Below are 16,282 nucleotides of genomic sequence, written 5' to 3'. Positions count from 1 at the left end.
GGAGAACTTTATTAAAATATATCCAAGAAGTAATCAAACATTTTCTAATGAGTCAGGAGAGAACTGAAGTGAGAAAAACATCTGTACAGAGGACAGTGCTGTAAGTTTTTGTTTACATGCTTTATTTCAATGTTTCACAGTTTAGTCATTGTCTACAAAAATATATTTCTGAAACTCTGAGTCCTCTATAAAAAAGCTGGTCAGCAGCAGTGACCCTGACAAACAGAATGTACCTTGGGACAGTGTGAGCACCTCCTGTAAGCAGATTAGTGCAGCTAGAGCACTCCTGCCTCACCCTGGGAGACTTCTGTTCTTTGGGATTAAAGCTCTGCGCTAGTTCTGAATGAAGGCATTTAAAAAAAAAAAAAAAAATCCTTCCACTCCTGTACACTGCGCTGAGCCTGGGAAGGGAGCTGTGAGTCAGCGTATCAGACAGGAGAGTGCTAACAAAGGACGTGGCACCCAGGGGATGGAGCAGACCACAGGGTACTTTAGTTCTGGTCAATTTTCCTTTGAGCAATCTGTTCGGAACAGCCTTCGTCTGGTGAGAACAGGTTCAGTCTGTAAGCAGAGGTACCAATGGCATACAGGCAGAGGAATTCTATAAGCACAAAGAAAGTCCTTCTTTCAGGTCTTGATAAGGGTTCTGTTCATTTTTACCTAAACCTTTTCTGCTGTAGCTTTAATCAAGGGGAAAATTGCCTTCATACCCAATCACAAGCCAACATAGTGTTGGACAGAACAGAGCCACTACCAGTGCTGTCAGCTTCAACTCCTTAGTACCCATAACTGGAAATGTTTCTTATGACATAAATTATTTCATTCCTATGCTTCCTAGTCACCAGTATATCTAGGCACCAAAAATAAGAATTGAGAAACTTGTGTCCCCCAAATGAGATCTTTCCACTCTTCCTCTGCTCAGTTATTTGACCAGTCTATAGAGATACTTGCAGTTAAGAAGAAAAAAAAATTGCTGCCTCTTTTAAAAAAATAAATTTTTCTTGCATTGTGCTCTAGAAGAGACAAAGTCAATGTACTCCAATCCTCTGTATTCACAAAGCTCATGACGAGAAGCCCCTTACCACAAAATAATCAGAGACCTGAACTTTTAAGCAGGGTGGGAATTTTCAGCAGCAAACAAGGACAGAGTAGTTATTGACAGGCTGCTTACCTAAAGCGGTGACAGACAGAAGACAAGCTCTCAGTCCCTGAAAACTTTTTCCATCTGCCTGTCAGAACAGCTTTCTGAGCTAGTAGCTTGTAAAATTTAGATTTCCTAGAGATAAGAGAACTCAGGAAAGTGCTGCTGGTTATTTTAGGTACAGCTGCAATCAAAGTGCTTCTGAGCTCTAAGCTTTTGTTCAGAAAAAGTTCTTCTGTAACTTGTGCCTACCACCAGTCCCAGTCCGATCTGCTAAACCTGAGCAGCCAAGGAGGTATATGAATTAAGTAGCATCAGCATCATCCATGAAAACACAGAAGCCAAGAACCTTCACCGAGACAAATACCTTATCAAAAAAGACACTCAGCACTAGAGAACTAATATCATCTCACTAATGCTAAACAGTTAAAGTGTAAAATCTGTAAGAAAACACCTGGAGTTTACTTCTTGCCTATTTTCCTTTCTTAAATTGCTGGGGGAGAGTGAGAGGGTGGAGGAGAAAGGAATGAATCACTTCACTGTATCAGTAGTAAGCCATTATACAAAGACAGTATTGGAGAAAAATTTAAAACCAGCAAAAAAACTGAAAACTTGGTGACTGCGAAAGCTTTCCTCAGCTTCCCAAACTCTTAACAGCCTAAAAAGAGGAATTTGTCCACACCTCAAGGTGTATTTTCAGTCTGTTCCCAGCTGTTCAGGTTCCAGTCACAGACACACACCGAGGGAAAAACTGAGGGAGGCAGACAGACCCACGCGTAAGGTATGCCTCCCAGATAGCCCCTACTGTAATGTACCCACACAACATGAACAAATCAGTCAGGATTGTTACATCTTGTGCATGGAAAGGCTGTAACTAAAGTGTAACAAGATTAAATTAAAGGAAGATCTGGAATTAAGGAAAATCTTCTCCTGTGGAACCTATTTTGCTGAAGACTCCATACCCCTCAAAGAAGTGATTCATATTCAATCATTTGGGAAATGGGAAAAGACTTGAGAGCAGCAATCCTGCCTTGGCTTCAGCTGACAAGCTGAGAATGTTTTCTCCTTTAGCATCACAAAGCATGGTGTGGAAACCCACTGTCTTGCCCTGCCCGCTACTGGAGATGAGTATATGCTGGCAGAGCTGAAGTAATTTGGTCAATTGTTAAAAGCTGCCTTCTCCATCAGCACAGAGAAAGTGTCGCTAGCACTGGTATGTTATTTTTAGTTGATGGAGCTACGCCAAAAAAAAAAAAAAAAAACACCACACCACCAAAAAAACCCACTGTAGCACAAAGGTTAGAATTCTAACATGACAGACACCTTGTGGACAAATGTGGCCATACTGTGTGTGAGGAACCAGCAACCAAAGCTGCAAATAATTGCCACTTGCTGTCTCCCAGTCCAAGTTTTTCCCATTTCCACATTCTCTTGCCTTCTCCAAGTTACATGGACTCCGGGGCATACTATTCTGAAGCTTCACAAACACAGTGGCCACCAGAACACATTTGATGACATTTTACTCCCTTCCAAATTATTCACAAGGCTGGCCTTGAGACTGTTGCTTTTAACTTCAGGCCTAGTACTGCATAGACAAAACTTTGTATGGTCAAGAACTAGCAATGCCTGTGCTATGTCTGTTCTCACAGGAAATCTTAATTAAAACAAGCAAAGTAATACACAGAGCTGAGCCTAGGCTGCATTCTACCAAGGGCATAATAAAGACAATAGTCACAACTTCTCCAATTCACTAATATTTTTCTAATATTCCCCATGCCTGCACTTAGAGAGGTTCAGCCAAATTAAACTTAAGCTGCAAGTCACAACTGAAAAGTGTGCACTGAAGTCTGGTGTCAGGAACACCGAGGGCCATCCCTGATCAGGCAGCTCTGCTTCTGTTTCCAAGTGCACAAGGACAGTTCCCTGCCACAGACAACCGAGGCAGACACATGGGAAAAATCATTGGTTAAACCAAGTATTTCCGAGAGGAGGCAAGGTCACTGCTGCCCTGCCCCAGAGAAGGAGAAAGATTCATTGAGAGATTAAAACTAAAGGGTTACAAAATAAAGGCAAGAGCTAAAGTTTGCCAGTAATGAAATGCATTCTCCCGTCCCGTATGAACAGGAAATAGTCTCTGTAGGGTGTTAAAGAAGGTCCTAGGAGGAGAAACCCTCCTACTTTTTTCTGCTGCCAGAGGAGAGGAGAGAAAGATGCTGCTATTGGTCAGCAGGAATCTCTCTGTCGGCATCCAGTTTGCTCGTCTCTCCCGGGGAAGGGGTACGTGGTGCAGAGTGAGAAACAGATGGGATCCCATGAGCTACGATCCCTTCCACCACTGGCGGCTCTGGTAGCCCAGGGGTGGCTACTCCCACTACTCCTGGAGGAAACCTAAAACCAACAGAAACAGAGAAATTACCAACTTGCCCAACAGACTTACACAAGGGGAAAGGAGCTGTGCCCTCAGGCACCTGCTGAACACGAATCCCTCTTTCTAACAGAAATGCTCCGAGATTGAACACAGGAAAAGTCTCTGGAGCTGAAGAGTGGCAGTGATATCCTAATACCAAATGACCCCTGTTCTCAGGCAGGCAGAGATTGTCTCAGGTCACATAGTAAGCATTTGGAAAACAGGTACAACGTTTATCTCCAGTGGAAAACAGCATGAGGCACTGTATGAAGGTACCCTGAAGAGCTGGAATTCCCTCCTCAACAGCAGGAGGAGTGAGAGCTGCCAGTTATCCTTCACTGGGCTGTAAGACAGAAAAAGTAAGGAGTTGAACTAATAAACCAGCTAGATCTAAGATGAAAAACAGGAGAGTGATACTCATAAATTGCCAATGAACCATTCTTCCATTCTGCCTTCTCCATAAATATGTTTGAACCTCTGCAGTCTCAGAGAAGGGAAAAGAATGTATTTCCTACTTTGCAGATGAGAGAAAAACAGAAGGGAAGCAACCTGCCCACAATCACTTGGCAGGCCTGTAACAGACAAATAAACAGAAATACACCCTATTTAGGCCACTGCCCAAATCCACTGGACAATGTCTCTTTAAATAGTCCATATTTGGGCTACAGATAAGAACTGTGCTTTGTTTATACAGCCCTAATGATACGCACAACTTCTAAATGTTAAGATCCAGACCTCTTTTCAAGCACTCAGCAGGCTTTCTTACATTTGGGCAGGGCTTGCAAGGATTTGGAAAAATTCACCAGTATGCAGCTGGAACTAAATATGACCAAGTAAATGTTAAATCCTAGTACAGCTTCAGGAGTGCTGCTGTTAAGATTCTGGGAAGAGCTCATATACATAGTATATAGGAACAGAAACATACCTGCATGCAAGTACAAGCAGTTCTCAAACCCAAAGAGGGATGTTTGCCTACTTCAGTAGGAAGATAGCCCTGGAAGCGGTAACTTTGGACAACCTACGTGTCTCACCTGTAAGCTGCAGCTCCATTGAGTTCTGGATGGACAGTTGCAGGATCAATACTGGACCACTGAGCTGCTAACAGCAAGTACTCCTTATTAACACAGTTCCTCAAAGCATCAGGTATGTGACCTGCAAGAGCGCCAAGAATGACAAAAAAAAACCAGGACACAAGTAGGAGGGGCTCATTCCCTGAAGCATTTACAAAGGAAAATAGAATGAAAATGTGCAACATCTTTTCCATCTACCTCCACAGGATAACACTGGGCTGGGGAGACTCCTCTGACAACTGGTCTCTGGAGAAGAAAATAAATGGATCCTTCCTTCCCTCTTCTGTGATCTTGTGGAAATTACTGGCCAGAAACCGCAATTGTGAAACCTCACTTTCCCCAAGAGACAATATGTACTACTCCAGAAAAGAGGTGTACAGTATAACTGTTCCAAAGGATTTGGAAGAGGTACTGGGTACAAAGCTTTTCCAGGGAGGGAAAGCACCACTCCGGCATTAGTTACAAGGTTCTCAGAAGGCAAAGAGACAACTATCAACTTATGCTCCAGTTCCAGAAACCAGTGACTGAGTCTGAGTTTTCAGAACAATTATCATAATCCTTGCAGCAACGTAACAAAAGAATACTAATTCAGCAGCAGCTGCAGAGCACACAGTCTTCCTCATTACCTGTAATAGCTCTGCGGATCTCTTTAGCTGCATCTTCTCTGGACTCAATGGAAGCCTGCTCACTGTACCAGGCAGTGTGAGGGGTGCAGATCACGTTGGGTGCATCTTTTAAGGGCCCCTGAGCAAAGCTGTGGGGAGGGGGAAAAAAAAAAAAAAAAAAAAAAAAAGTGGTTTCTCTCCAGCAGTGATAACCTCATCTGTCCTCTTGGGAATCACTGTAACTCAAATAACAAAAAAACAACAGGATCATCCAGTGTAGTGAGTCACAGGACAGCAGAGGCATGCAGGTGTAGCATTACCTGAAAGGCTCAGACTCGTGCACATCCAATGCTGTTCCTCTGATTCTCCCCTCTTTCAAGGCTTGTGCTAATGCTTTCTCATCTACCAGCCCTCCCCGGGCTGTGTTCACTAAGAAGCAGCCCTGGCGCATCTGGAAGAAGAAAAATATTAAGTGGGTTGAGAATGAGACTTTTCATGGAAGCTAAGTGAATCTTGGGAAGTCTACTGGAAATAAGCAGGAGCCTGCAGTGATTAGATGAGGCCTGGACGAACTAGGAGTGCTCTCACTGCAAAGCTAACCACAGGGGAAATGCCTGCAAGCAATGCTTGAGAAATTGCTTTAAAAATGAACAAACAAAACCACACGACAACGAGGGCAAAAGCGGACCTCTCAAGTTCTACACTCCATATTCATCCTACTACATTAAAAAAGAAAGAGGACATGAATCAAGTATCCAGCTATACGAAACTGGACTACTATGTCCAGATGTCTCTCATGAAACCACTGAATTCATAGACTAGTGGAGTAGAGCCCGAGACTGACTTTGCAGTGGGCTTAGGCAGAGAGGCTTTGGCAGAGCTGTGCAAAGAAACTTATAGTCCCAACCACACCACATCTGGCTCTAAACAGCAGAGTCAATTATGCATTTTAAAGGTAATTTGAAATTATTGAATCACCTAAAACATTCTTTATAAATGAAATTACTTGGCAAAAAGAGCCAATCCTATTCTTCTCTTAACGTGAAATTCTATACAGCACAAAGCACAAGCACCCGGATCCACACGCTCCCAGCCTCCAAAGGCAGCTGGAGGCACACGACAGAGGCAGCAGGATTCACACGCTCTCAGCCTCTGTGAAAGCAGCAGTTTCTGTTTGCATTCATTTCCACAGTGCTCTGTGGGGGAAATCAAGCTCCTGCTGCACCTGTTTAATAGTGAAGTCATTGATGAGGTGATGGTTATGTTCATTCAGGCTGCAGTGCAATGTGATGCAATCGCTGTGCATTAGTAGATCCTGCAGGGTTCCTACTCGTTGTAAACCCAAGGATCGCTCCACTCCATCCGGCAGATAGGGATCATAGAAAATCACGTTGAAGCCAAAGGACTTGGCTCGCAGAGCCACTGCCTGTCCAACTCGGCCTTCACAAAAGAAAACCCACAATCATCAAGGAAAGGTAAAACAAATTTTAAAGACAAGATACTGGGGCAGACTGGGAGCCTACACTGGAGTTTACTGCCAGGGCCCAAGGTACTGAAGCCCTGGAAACCCGTCAGATTGACACAGGGATCCAGGAGGTTATTCTGTGCTGATCCCATGTGTCTAATTCTAGTCCTTCCCCATGCAATAGTCAGAGCTTAGCCTAGAAGGAGCTGTTTTTCAAACCAAATCTGGACCCTGAGTCAGAGGCAATAATAATCTGATTACAAGAACCTCGAGAAAGAATTGATAGCTTTCAGGCGGCTTTGTTACTGATACAGAGCCTAGCACACAGGGAAACAGTCATTGAGATCTGTCTGAATATGCCAATTCTTCTAGCCATTTGAATATGAGAAAAAAGTCCCCAATCCCATGACATACACCCAACTCTTGAAGATATCCAGCATCACAGAATAGGGCACTAACATTCCTTATGAGTCAGTGTGTTTCACAACAAACAGCTACAAAATTATCACCTTTTTCAGTCTACGACTCTTAGCTTCCCAAAAACTTTCACGGTTCATTTTTCGATCTAACAATTCCCATCACTTACCTAGTCCAATGATGCCCAAAGTCTCCCCACGGATACGCACAGCGCCTCCAGCCACCTCTCGAATCTGTTCTACACTGGAGGCTCGATTCCCTTCCCGCATCGCCTGATGTAGCCAAGTAACACGGCGATAGAGGTTCAAGATGTGGCAGAGGGTGGAGTCAGCAGTCTCCTCTACTGAGGAGGAAGGGATGTTGCAAACTGCAATGCCTACAAAGCCATAGAGGTCATATGAGATTTTTAGCATCACAACGTTAAACCAACATAGAGCTGTTCAGGCATAAGCGCTGAAAGACAATTCAGTGCTCCAGAACTACTGCCAAGAAACACAAGATTCATTTCAGAAGCTCATTCTACAGCAACACAGATCCACCCAACCAGCTTTTTAACCCCAAGGAAATACCATTCTTTCCTTATAAATACCCCTTTGATTGATACACGCACCAGAAAAAAACCCAACAGGCTGATAGGAGAAAACTGGGTCATACAAGTGATTCAACAAACTGACTGTTTTAGAAGACCTGCATCCAAAAAGATGCACTCATTCCAGAGATACTCCTAACAGATTAACTGGCAGACTGTAGAAGAGTTAAGACAGATGGTTGAGCTCTTTCATGCCTCACAGTCCAGATGCTCACTGCAAGCACCAGCTTCCCCAGGAGCAACAATAAGTAACTAACTCATTAAATGCAGAGAGAAGCCACAGGAGCCTCTCTAAATCCATTTGAAGTTAGGCTTAAAAATAGCAACACATAACACTCCCACTCTGGAATAACCACAAGGGACCATAAAACCCATGGTTAGAACTATCAGGTAGATTACTAATGCACACAGAGTTGAGGTCTTGGAAGAATAAATTATTGTCAGGAAAGGGAAAGATGGAAAAACGTAGCAAAATCTAGTAATTCCTGAGCAGTCTACGAAAAGGAAAAAAAAAAAGGGGGGGTGGAGCTGGCACCATCACTGCTGCTATCCTTCATTCAACAAACCAACAAAGAAACAAAAAGGAATTAAAATCTAGGCAATGGTTGAAGGCACATAAAATTCAGAAATGCATCACTCTTTTATGAGTCTATTACAGAGGAGAGATTCGACTAAACTTAGACCACGCTCTCCCAAGAGAACTAGGAGAGCAATGGCCACATACAGTCCCAGATATCTGACTCCTTTCCTCTATCAAATCCTTTGCAATTACAACATAATGCCACACAGACAACCTGGATGACATGAGGAGGGGAGAAATGGAAATGTAACTTCTTTTAATCTCACTGGTTACCATCTCATTCAACTTCAAACAAGCCACGTGCATTCATCTCTTACACAGCTAGATACAAATTTATGTTTACATGCAATACTATGCCTAAATATAAGGAAACAGAAACACACACAACAGCCCTTTGGTCTGATTTGAAGATTCAGAACACATAAGGAACAGTATCTTACCTCAGAATGAATTAAAGGGCCTGGCTAAGCACGAAAATAATCATTAATTGTCCATGAAAAAGCAAATCCGGCCACGCATAAGGGTCATCATCATTTTGCTCCAAAGCAAAAGCGGTAAGCAGCAGTCTGACGGTGAAAGAACTTTGACCCATTTTTCCTTGGGTTAATGAGTGTGGAGTGGGGGAAAAGGGAAAGCTCTCAATCTGAATGAATCAAAGATATGGATGGTGATTTTAAGTAGAGAACCCTAAGAGTAGATTAGGTTCCAAACTGAGCCCAAAAATGTAATGGCTGGATAAGAGTCAAAGACCTCGCCAGGAACTCTTGAGACTATTCAGTTGAATCACCCAGAGAGAAAACTCTTTAGACCTAATTCAAGCACTAGACAAATAAGCACTCTTCATTTATTTGCAATTCATCTGTTCTTATCAATCTGGAAATTGTAATGCCTATTTCAATTTTATATATAAATACTTGCATTTGATTTAAACTTAATCTGATCTGCATTACATTAAGAAAGGTTTCAAACCACTGACACAAACCTAAAGAAGAATGGGGAGAGTACTTAGATGATCCACCTCACCTAGAAGACTACAAGGTCCAAAAGTCTCACTGCCATACGTTTAATAAATAGCAGCTTTTTGTCACCTGATCCAAAGACTCTTCACATGCCTAGGTCTCTAAAGGGATCACTAATAAAATGTTGAATCAGAACCTACCTGCATATAAAAAACTCACTTACTGAACATTTACAGTGAGTTTATCCTGCATCAGCATTTGCAGGCTGCTTTCAGACACCAGTTTGCTAAGATCTTTCTCCACAAACACCACAAAGCTGCCTCACCAAAAGTTATCTAGACACTGTATTCAGGTTTCTGAATCCCAAGCAGTAGCAAAGACCCTGACACCTACAGCAAAGCATTCTGAGAACTGAGAATCTTTCTTTCAAGCCACCTACCAGCTCCGATATTGGTCAGCTTCCTAAAGATGCCTGAGACTAAGCAGCTCCAGATCTTTTTACATAAAAGGTTTTAAATGCACTCAGCTATAAAACTGAAAAACACGTGCAGAGTTCTACTTCACATTCAGTTCTGATCGCAACAGAGCCCTAATGTTGTCATCATACCTAATTCTGCCGCAGATTTGATGTCAACATTGTCATAGCCACTGCCAATACGCACAATGACCCTGAGGGCTTTGAATTTCTCCAGATCCTGACGAGAAAGCGTAATGGTGTGATACATCAGAGCTCCTACTGCCTCATTCAGCACCTACAACAAAACCAAGTCCAAATCAGTCTCTGCTTTGGTTACTCTCAGAGGCAGAGCTCTGTGTCTGAATACTTGCAAATTTTCTTGCGCACCTTTTCATGGATTTCCTGAGTTGACTGAGCATCACAAAACGCCACTGTAGCAACATCCTTCAAGATGGGCATCTCCACGGTGCAATCTCGTCCATCCAGGAGTGCAACCAGTGGCCGTGCTGGCATCGGGCCATTCACGATAGGAGGCCGTATGCCTGTCAGGAAAGTCAGCAGGAGCGATTACATGAAAGGCAAGAGTTCTGGAACCCTCATTTGCTAGTCCAACAAGTCACTAGTTCTGTTAGAGTTCTATAGTATTTAGGAAGGAGTTAGTAAAAACAAAAGAGATAAAAAGGAAACAAACACAGGGAAATGAAGGTAGGGGAAAAAAACACATACTCTGCCACGACTATATAAAGAAAAATAAAGCATGTTTTATTAATAAGGAGACAATAGAGGCGGTGCCCTCAGAAGCACGCCATCTAAGTCTTGGCTCCTGAAACCAGTTATAAACCCGCTCCAGGCCAACTCCCCGCTGACCTGCCCCCTCTCCCACTGCAGCACGCTCGGACGCCGGCTCTATTTCCTCCCTGAAGTGAGCAGAACAACTCCTACGTTCGTAGGGCTCCGGCAGCCATTGCACTAGCGCCCCCGCGGGGGCCCGCCCGCGGCCAAAGGACTCGGGCCAGCTGCCCGCAGCCCTGCTCGCCGCCGGCCGGACAGGGCTCCCGCCACAGCGAGGCGGGCCGCTGCGGCTGCACTACTCCCCATCGCCCGAGCGCTGGGCCGCTGCCGGGCGCGGTCCCAGGCGCCGCCGCCGCTGCTTGCCCGCCCCGCCTCACCTTCGCAGATCCGGTCCAGCCGCTGCCGCTTCACTTTGTGCCGGTCCATGGGCCGCCCCGGGCCGCGCCGCCCCTCAGCGCTGCGCAGGGACGCCCGTCACTCGCCGCCGCCGGCTCCCGGGAGGAAGCGGAAGGGCCGGGCCGCGGCCCAGAGGCCCTGCCGCCACAGAGGCGCCGCGGCCTGAGGCTCCGCTCGCTTCCGCTTCCGCTTCCGCCCCGCGCCTACCGCCGCCCCACAGACCTTTGCGGCGAAGGAGGCCCGGCGGGCGGCGGGGCACGGGGGCCCAGCGCGGCTGCCGCCTCGCCCCGGGCCCGCTCGGCCGGGGACTCTCCGCCAGCCCTCCTGGGAGCCCCGAGTGGTGGGCGTGGGAAGAGCTGCCGCTGCCGCAGAGAGACGCCTCTCCGAGCCCCGGGATCTGAACCTCCAAAGGCCCTGACAGACGCTCACACAAGTGGGGGAAAACCACGCGGGCCCTTGTGCCCTTCCTTCAGAGCACGGCCCCAGCAGCGACCGGCCGGGCAAGCGCAGGGCAAGGGACATCGAGCCTGCTCCGGGGGGGGGGCCCTCTGTTCCCTGTGTGTGTTGTGCCAGTGGAGGCAGGACCCCGCGTCCAGAAACGGAGAAGACAGAAAGCCCAGCTAGGCCACGCTGCCATTTTAGGCCCTTCAGCCCTCCAGCACCACCGCGGTGGATCATCTTGTGAGTGGGGGCCTGTGACATGTTCCCGTGTGTCCCCTGAGGCCCCTGACATCTCAGCACTCTTGACAGGGAAGCACATGAACTCTCGTGGAAGGGCAGGAATGAAAAGCAGCAATGAGAGGAAGCAGTGCAGCCTGTAAAGATCCAAGATGTCTCCAATTCTCAGAAAGTCAATGACACGGAGTTTCTGGCACAGGCTAAAGAAAGGGGACTGTTCATTACTGCCTTGTGCCTGCAGAAAAGAGACGCTGGAGGCCTGGCCAAAGCTGAGAACATGGGCTCTTTGTGCCTGGCTCTGCTTCAACCCTGCAGTGGTTCTTGGAAAGGGGAACTAAAGTCTAGTCCAAAGTAAGCGAGTCCTCAGCAGGTGCTTGAGATGCAAGTTTGCCATTCAGAGAGGAGGGTCTTGGCTTCCCAGGGACCCATCTTTGCATGTCGTGACTGTACCTTCCACAAATCCCAGATCATGTACCTTTCCTCAGGAAAGCACAACAAGCACAAGCAAGAGTAAATTCAGAAAAAGAAAATTTAAATGCACAGAATCAGCATGGTCAGCTCTGAGTAAAGTCTCTGCCCCCGCCTCCCTTGCACATCTTGCTGTTTACTGTGTTCCCCAGAAACCACGAAGTCCCTGGGAGAGCCTGATCAAAAGAGGCACATCCCTTGCTGTGCCTGACCACGATGTAAGACAACATACATTTTGCTGACTACAGCCAGGTTCAATGCAATATCCAGCTTTGCCTCTCTAAAAGCCTCAAAATCAGGTTTTTTTTGCCGTCTTTCCCAGGCAACGTAGAAAAAAACCCTTGATCAAGTAAACGGATCCCATACCACATCATAGCATCTGTTAACTTTAGGATTAGTCCAGGTAAGGGAGAAAAAGTTATTCACCCTGAGAATCCACTACATAAATCAGGACAAGCGCAGGGGAAGTAACAGCACTAAGCAAGTGTTGTACAGTTTATTGAAGAACAAATTCAAGCCATTTATTATACAAACAGGAATGTACCTGAAGTCCATACAACTGATATAATTTAACATGGCCCTTTTCTTCAATAGCTCCCAAATTCCATTCAGATACACCACTGTTTTTTTTTAACAAGCCTGTGGGCCTTTCTCCTGCTGTGGTGTTGGGGTTTGGTGAGCAAAAGGCAACGTGGCGATAACAGGAACTGTGAGCTGGTGACTAGGGCAGTTAAACAGTAACAAGGTAAGAATGTTTGGCAAAGATACAGACAATAAAAATGTAGAAAGTGCTTAGAAAAATGTGATATTTTCAGGCTCACTGGGTCTGATGACTCTTAAATTTAGCTGGGCTCAGACATACTGGCCCCTCCATGGCTTCTCCTGGCAGGGTTTCTTGAGATTGCAAGTCACTGGAGCCTGCTGCTGCAGATCCAAGAGAGCAGCCAGCCCTTCTCATTCACCAGCCCAGGCAAGAAACAGCAAGTTCCCTGAGGCTGTTACAAGCAGAGCTGTGTTTCTGAAATAGGGTGAAGTGGTCCCTCTGTGCCACAGCAGAACATCTGCTAGGTGGCATCAGGACAACAGATGCCTATCACCTGGATCAGCATGTCCCAGAGTGTGTCAAACTCCAGCCCCAACAGCGCTGATGGGACAGAGACAGGACACTGCAAGCACAGCAGACTCTGCACTTTATTCTCCAGTCCTCAGAAAGCAGCTGGCAGGATGGGAGAACTGATGCTGAACACTGCAGAGGGAAGTCATGCTCAGAAGAGCCAGCAGGCATCAGGGTAATGTATTAATCTCTCATCTAAAGAGACCCGAGGTGCAAAGTCTCACAAGATGCACGCCAGGTCTGGTCAGTGTGCTCGGGCTGCCTGAGAACAGAAGTGTGACAGCCCAGAGGAGGGTCCTTGGGTTTGGAGAGGTCTAATATAAGCATAGCTCCACTTTGCCCACTCCCCCTTCCCTCAAAGGGCACCTTCCTTACGTATGACTAAATAGGCTCCTAGGACAAAGGACAGAAGTGTTTTCCAGAAGTCTTTGTCCATCTTGACCAGGATACTTGCTAGAAGGTTCCCAGGCACAGAGACACAGAGACAGAGCTTGTCTCCACAGCTTGATCTGCATGTCCCAAGAGAGCTTTATTCCTTCTACTTGTTTGGAGTATGAGCATACCTGGCTGCCAGGCAGCCCTGAGAGCAAAGCACAGCACTCGCAAGTGACTAGAAACCTTCTTAAACCCTTCCCATCCAGCAATGTCTTCCTCCTCTCCCCTCTCCTCCTTTTTTTTTTTTTTTTTTGGGGGGGGTGGGGGGTGGGGCAAGTGAAGGCAGTGAAGGGCAGTGAAGCTGCTTTTAACTCATTTAAAGGGAAAGGGGATGCTTCAAGTGACATTTCGGGTACTTCTCCCCAGTAATACCTGCAACTGAAGCAGAAGGGTTGTAGGAGAGCGAATAGACCCAGAACTGCCTCACCTGGGGACTTGCTGAAGGGTAGAGCTGGTAGCCCACAGCGCCCACCTGCTGCCGCCTCCGCTGCGGGAAGAGCTCATCCCCCACGGCCCGGCCCGGGGAAGGAGCATCCAGCCCCAGGGCACAGCGGGGACACGCTGCAGGCCCCAATCACCGCGGTGGGGCTCCTCCGGGACCCCGGGCCCCGCCGCTGCGGGAGGAGGATGCTGGGCCCTGAGCGACGGGCCGGGGGACCGGCCCGTCGCTCAGGGCCCAGCATCCTCCTCCCGCAGCGGCGGGGCGGGGCCTTCTGATAGGCTCGCTGCCTCTGAGTGACGTGGCGGCTGCCCAATCGAAACGCTCCTCTCGCACCGCCCCCAGCGCCCTCTGGCGGCCGCCGCCGTGGGCTCTGTGCGGTGTAAAAATTTTTGCTAATTTCCCCATCTAAACACCCGTGTCCCCCACACACACGGTGGGACTTGAGGCCGTTCCCTCTTATCCCATCTCCCGTTCCTTGGGAGAAGAGACCGACCCCCCCCCCCCCCGTCCTGGCTACACCCTCCTTTCAGGGAGTTCACAGAATCACGGAATGATATGGGGTTGGAAGGGACCCCTGGAGATCATCTCCTCCAACCCCCTGCCAGAGCAGGTCCACCCAGAGCGGGTCCCACAGGAACGTGACCAGGTGGGTTTGGAACGTCTCCAGAGACGGAGACTCCACCACCTCTCTGGGCAGCCTGTTCCAGGGCTCTGCCACCCTCACAGTAAAGAAGTTCCTCCTCATGTTTAGATGGAACTTCTTATGTTCAAGTTTGTGCCTGTTACCTCTTGTCCCACCACCGGGCACCACCGAAAAAAGACTGGTCCCATCCTCCTGACACCCACCCTTTAAGTATTTATAAGCATTGATCAGATCCCCCCTCAGTCTTCTCTAGACTAAAAAGACCCAAATCCCTCAGCCTCTCCTTCTAAGGGAGATGCTCCAGGCATCTCCAGGCATCATCTTTGTAGCCCTCTGCTGTACCCACTCCAGCAGTTCCCTGTCCTTCTGGAACTGGGCAGCCCAGAACTGGACACAGTATTCCACATGCGGCCTCATCAGGCCAACCCACCCCACACCCAACCTCTAGTTGTAGTGACCGAGAAGGTCTCCCCTCAGCCCCTTTTCCCCAGGCTGAACAACCCCAGCTCCCTGAGCTGTTCCTCATAAGACTCATAACATCTTCCATTTTATCACAAATTACCTAGATCGTTGGGGAAAAAGAGGTGCATGAGCATACCTGCCATGGTGCCTCAGCTATTGGCATAGATTCCTTTCAGGATGGGTTAGTTAAAAAAAAAACACCACCACAACAGTGTCTATATACTACTACTACAAAAAAAAAGGCAGCTTTACCCATTTGGCTTGCATGCAAGATCTCAGAGGCAAAGCTTGCCTCTCACTTACTGGCCAAAGAGCCCTAGTGCTCTGGAGTACACCGTGTGCGGCACATGGAGCCTCCCCTCACACTTACACTGACTGACCTTCCCCGCTGTGTGAACACCTCAGTTAAAGCCTCTCTGAGCGCAGTGGGGTGTCTTCCTGGACCCCCAGCTGTATCTTGCTGATAGCTCTTAAGGTAAGTACTTTGTTGGATGCTTAAAAAGAACAGGAGGGATAGGAGAGAAAAGAGGGATTTTCTGAGGAAAGACAAAGGAATTGGAAATCCTGGAAACCTTGTTGCCAGGGGCAGAACTAGTAGAGACAGCCTTGTCCATCTGGACACAGCAGTTCTATGCTGTGGTCCAAAGTCCTGCCATCTGGGAGCGGCTCGTACCCAGGTCTTTCCTGGCAGTCTCTAAAGCACCTAATGCTGCTGATAAGATGTAAAGTAAACAGCCCCTGCGCTGCTCCCTGCCATGTGCCCATCTCTTTTACAAGTAAAGAGGAGAAAATACACAGGAGTGATTAAAATACAAACCTACCACAAGCAGCTGTGAGAACCCAACAGAAAAACAGGATGCCTGCTGCCTCCTGTGCTGCCTTCCACAGCACTGAAAGGTTGTGGGACCGCTGATGTTTGCTGCCTAACGCACCTTGGAGGCCCCTGTCTCATGGCTTGAATGAATGGAAACCCAGCCCATTTCACTGTGGAAAGCAGCTGTAGGGCTGCTACTGAATCAAGGGGAAATAATCTAATACATGCTCTGTACCTTGATTGCTCTCATACCTGTTTAAGTACCTTGCCAACCTACAGGAACAGTAAAATCTTGTTTTCAGTTCCATTATTTTTCTGCCTGTTATCATGTTCAATCTAGCACATGCC

General features: G+C 47.3%; 1 protein-coding gene across 3 annotated transcripts; it reads right to left on the bottom strand.

The window, feature by feature from the left end:
• LOC141469774 (C-terminal-binding protein 2) lies at positions 1–12,388 on the bottom strand. 3 transcript variants are annotated; one of them, XM_074155471.1, is made up of 9 exons: positions 10,860–11,065; positions 10,078–10,232; positions 9,841–9,985; positions 7,275–7,481; positions 6,449–6,663; positions 5,544–5,674; positions 5,245–5,372; positions 4,580–4,700; positions 1–3,529 (listed from the first exon to the last, which is right to left on the bottom strand). In XM_074155471.1, the coding sequence occupies exons 1-9, from the start codon at positions 10,906–10,908 to the stop codon at positions 3,358–3,360; spliced, it is 1,323 nt and encodes a 440-aa protein (XP_074011572.1). In that variant the 5' UTR covers positions 10,909–11,065; the 3' UTR covers positions 1–3,357. The 3 variants fall into 3 exon arrangements, with proteins under 3 accessions (XP_074011572.1, XP_074011573.1, XP_074011574.1); XM_074155472.1 differs by lacking the exon at positions 10,860–11,065 and adding an exon at positions 12,352–12,388 and having other exon boundaries at positions 7–3,529; XM_074155473.1 differs by lacking the exons at positions 7,275–7,481; positions 10,860–11,065 and adding an exon at positions 12,352–12,388 and having other exon boundaries at positions 7–3,529.
• Between the last annotated feature and the right edge of the window lie 3,894 nt (positions 12,389–16,282).

This window comes from Numenius arquata, chromosome 11 (assembly GCF_964106895.1).
Source record: "Numenius arquata chromosome 11, bNumArq3.hap1.1, whole genome shotgun sequence".
Lineage (NCBI taxonomy): Eukaryota > Metazoa > Chordata > Aves > Charadriiformes > Scolopacidae > Numenius > Numenius arquata.
This window is presented reverse-complemented; position numbering and strand designations above follow the sequence as displayed.

Bases quoted from the DNA above. Each gene is read 5' to 3' on its own strand.
- LOC141469774 (XM_074155471.1), bottom strand. From the start codon at position 10,908: ATGGACCGGCACAAAGTGAAGCGGCAGCGGCTGGACCGGATCTGCGAA. The intron at 9,986-10,077 runs GTGCGCAAGAAA...GTTTTGTTGTAG, and splicing joins CTCAGGAAATCCATGAAAAG to GTGCTGAATGAGGCAGTAGG. The intron at 4,701-5,244 runs GTAATGAGGAAG...GCGCTCTTGCAG, and splicing joins GATCCGCAGAGCTATTACAG to GTCACATACCTGATGCTTTG.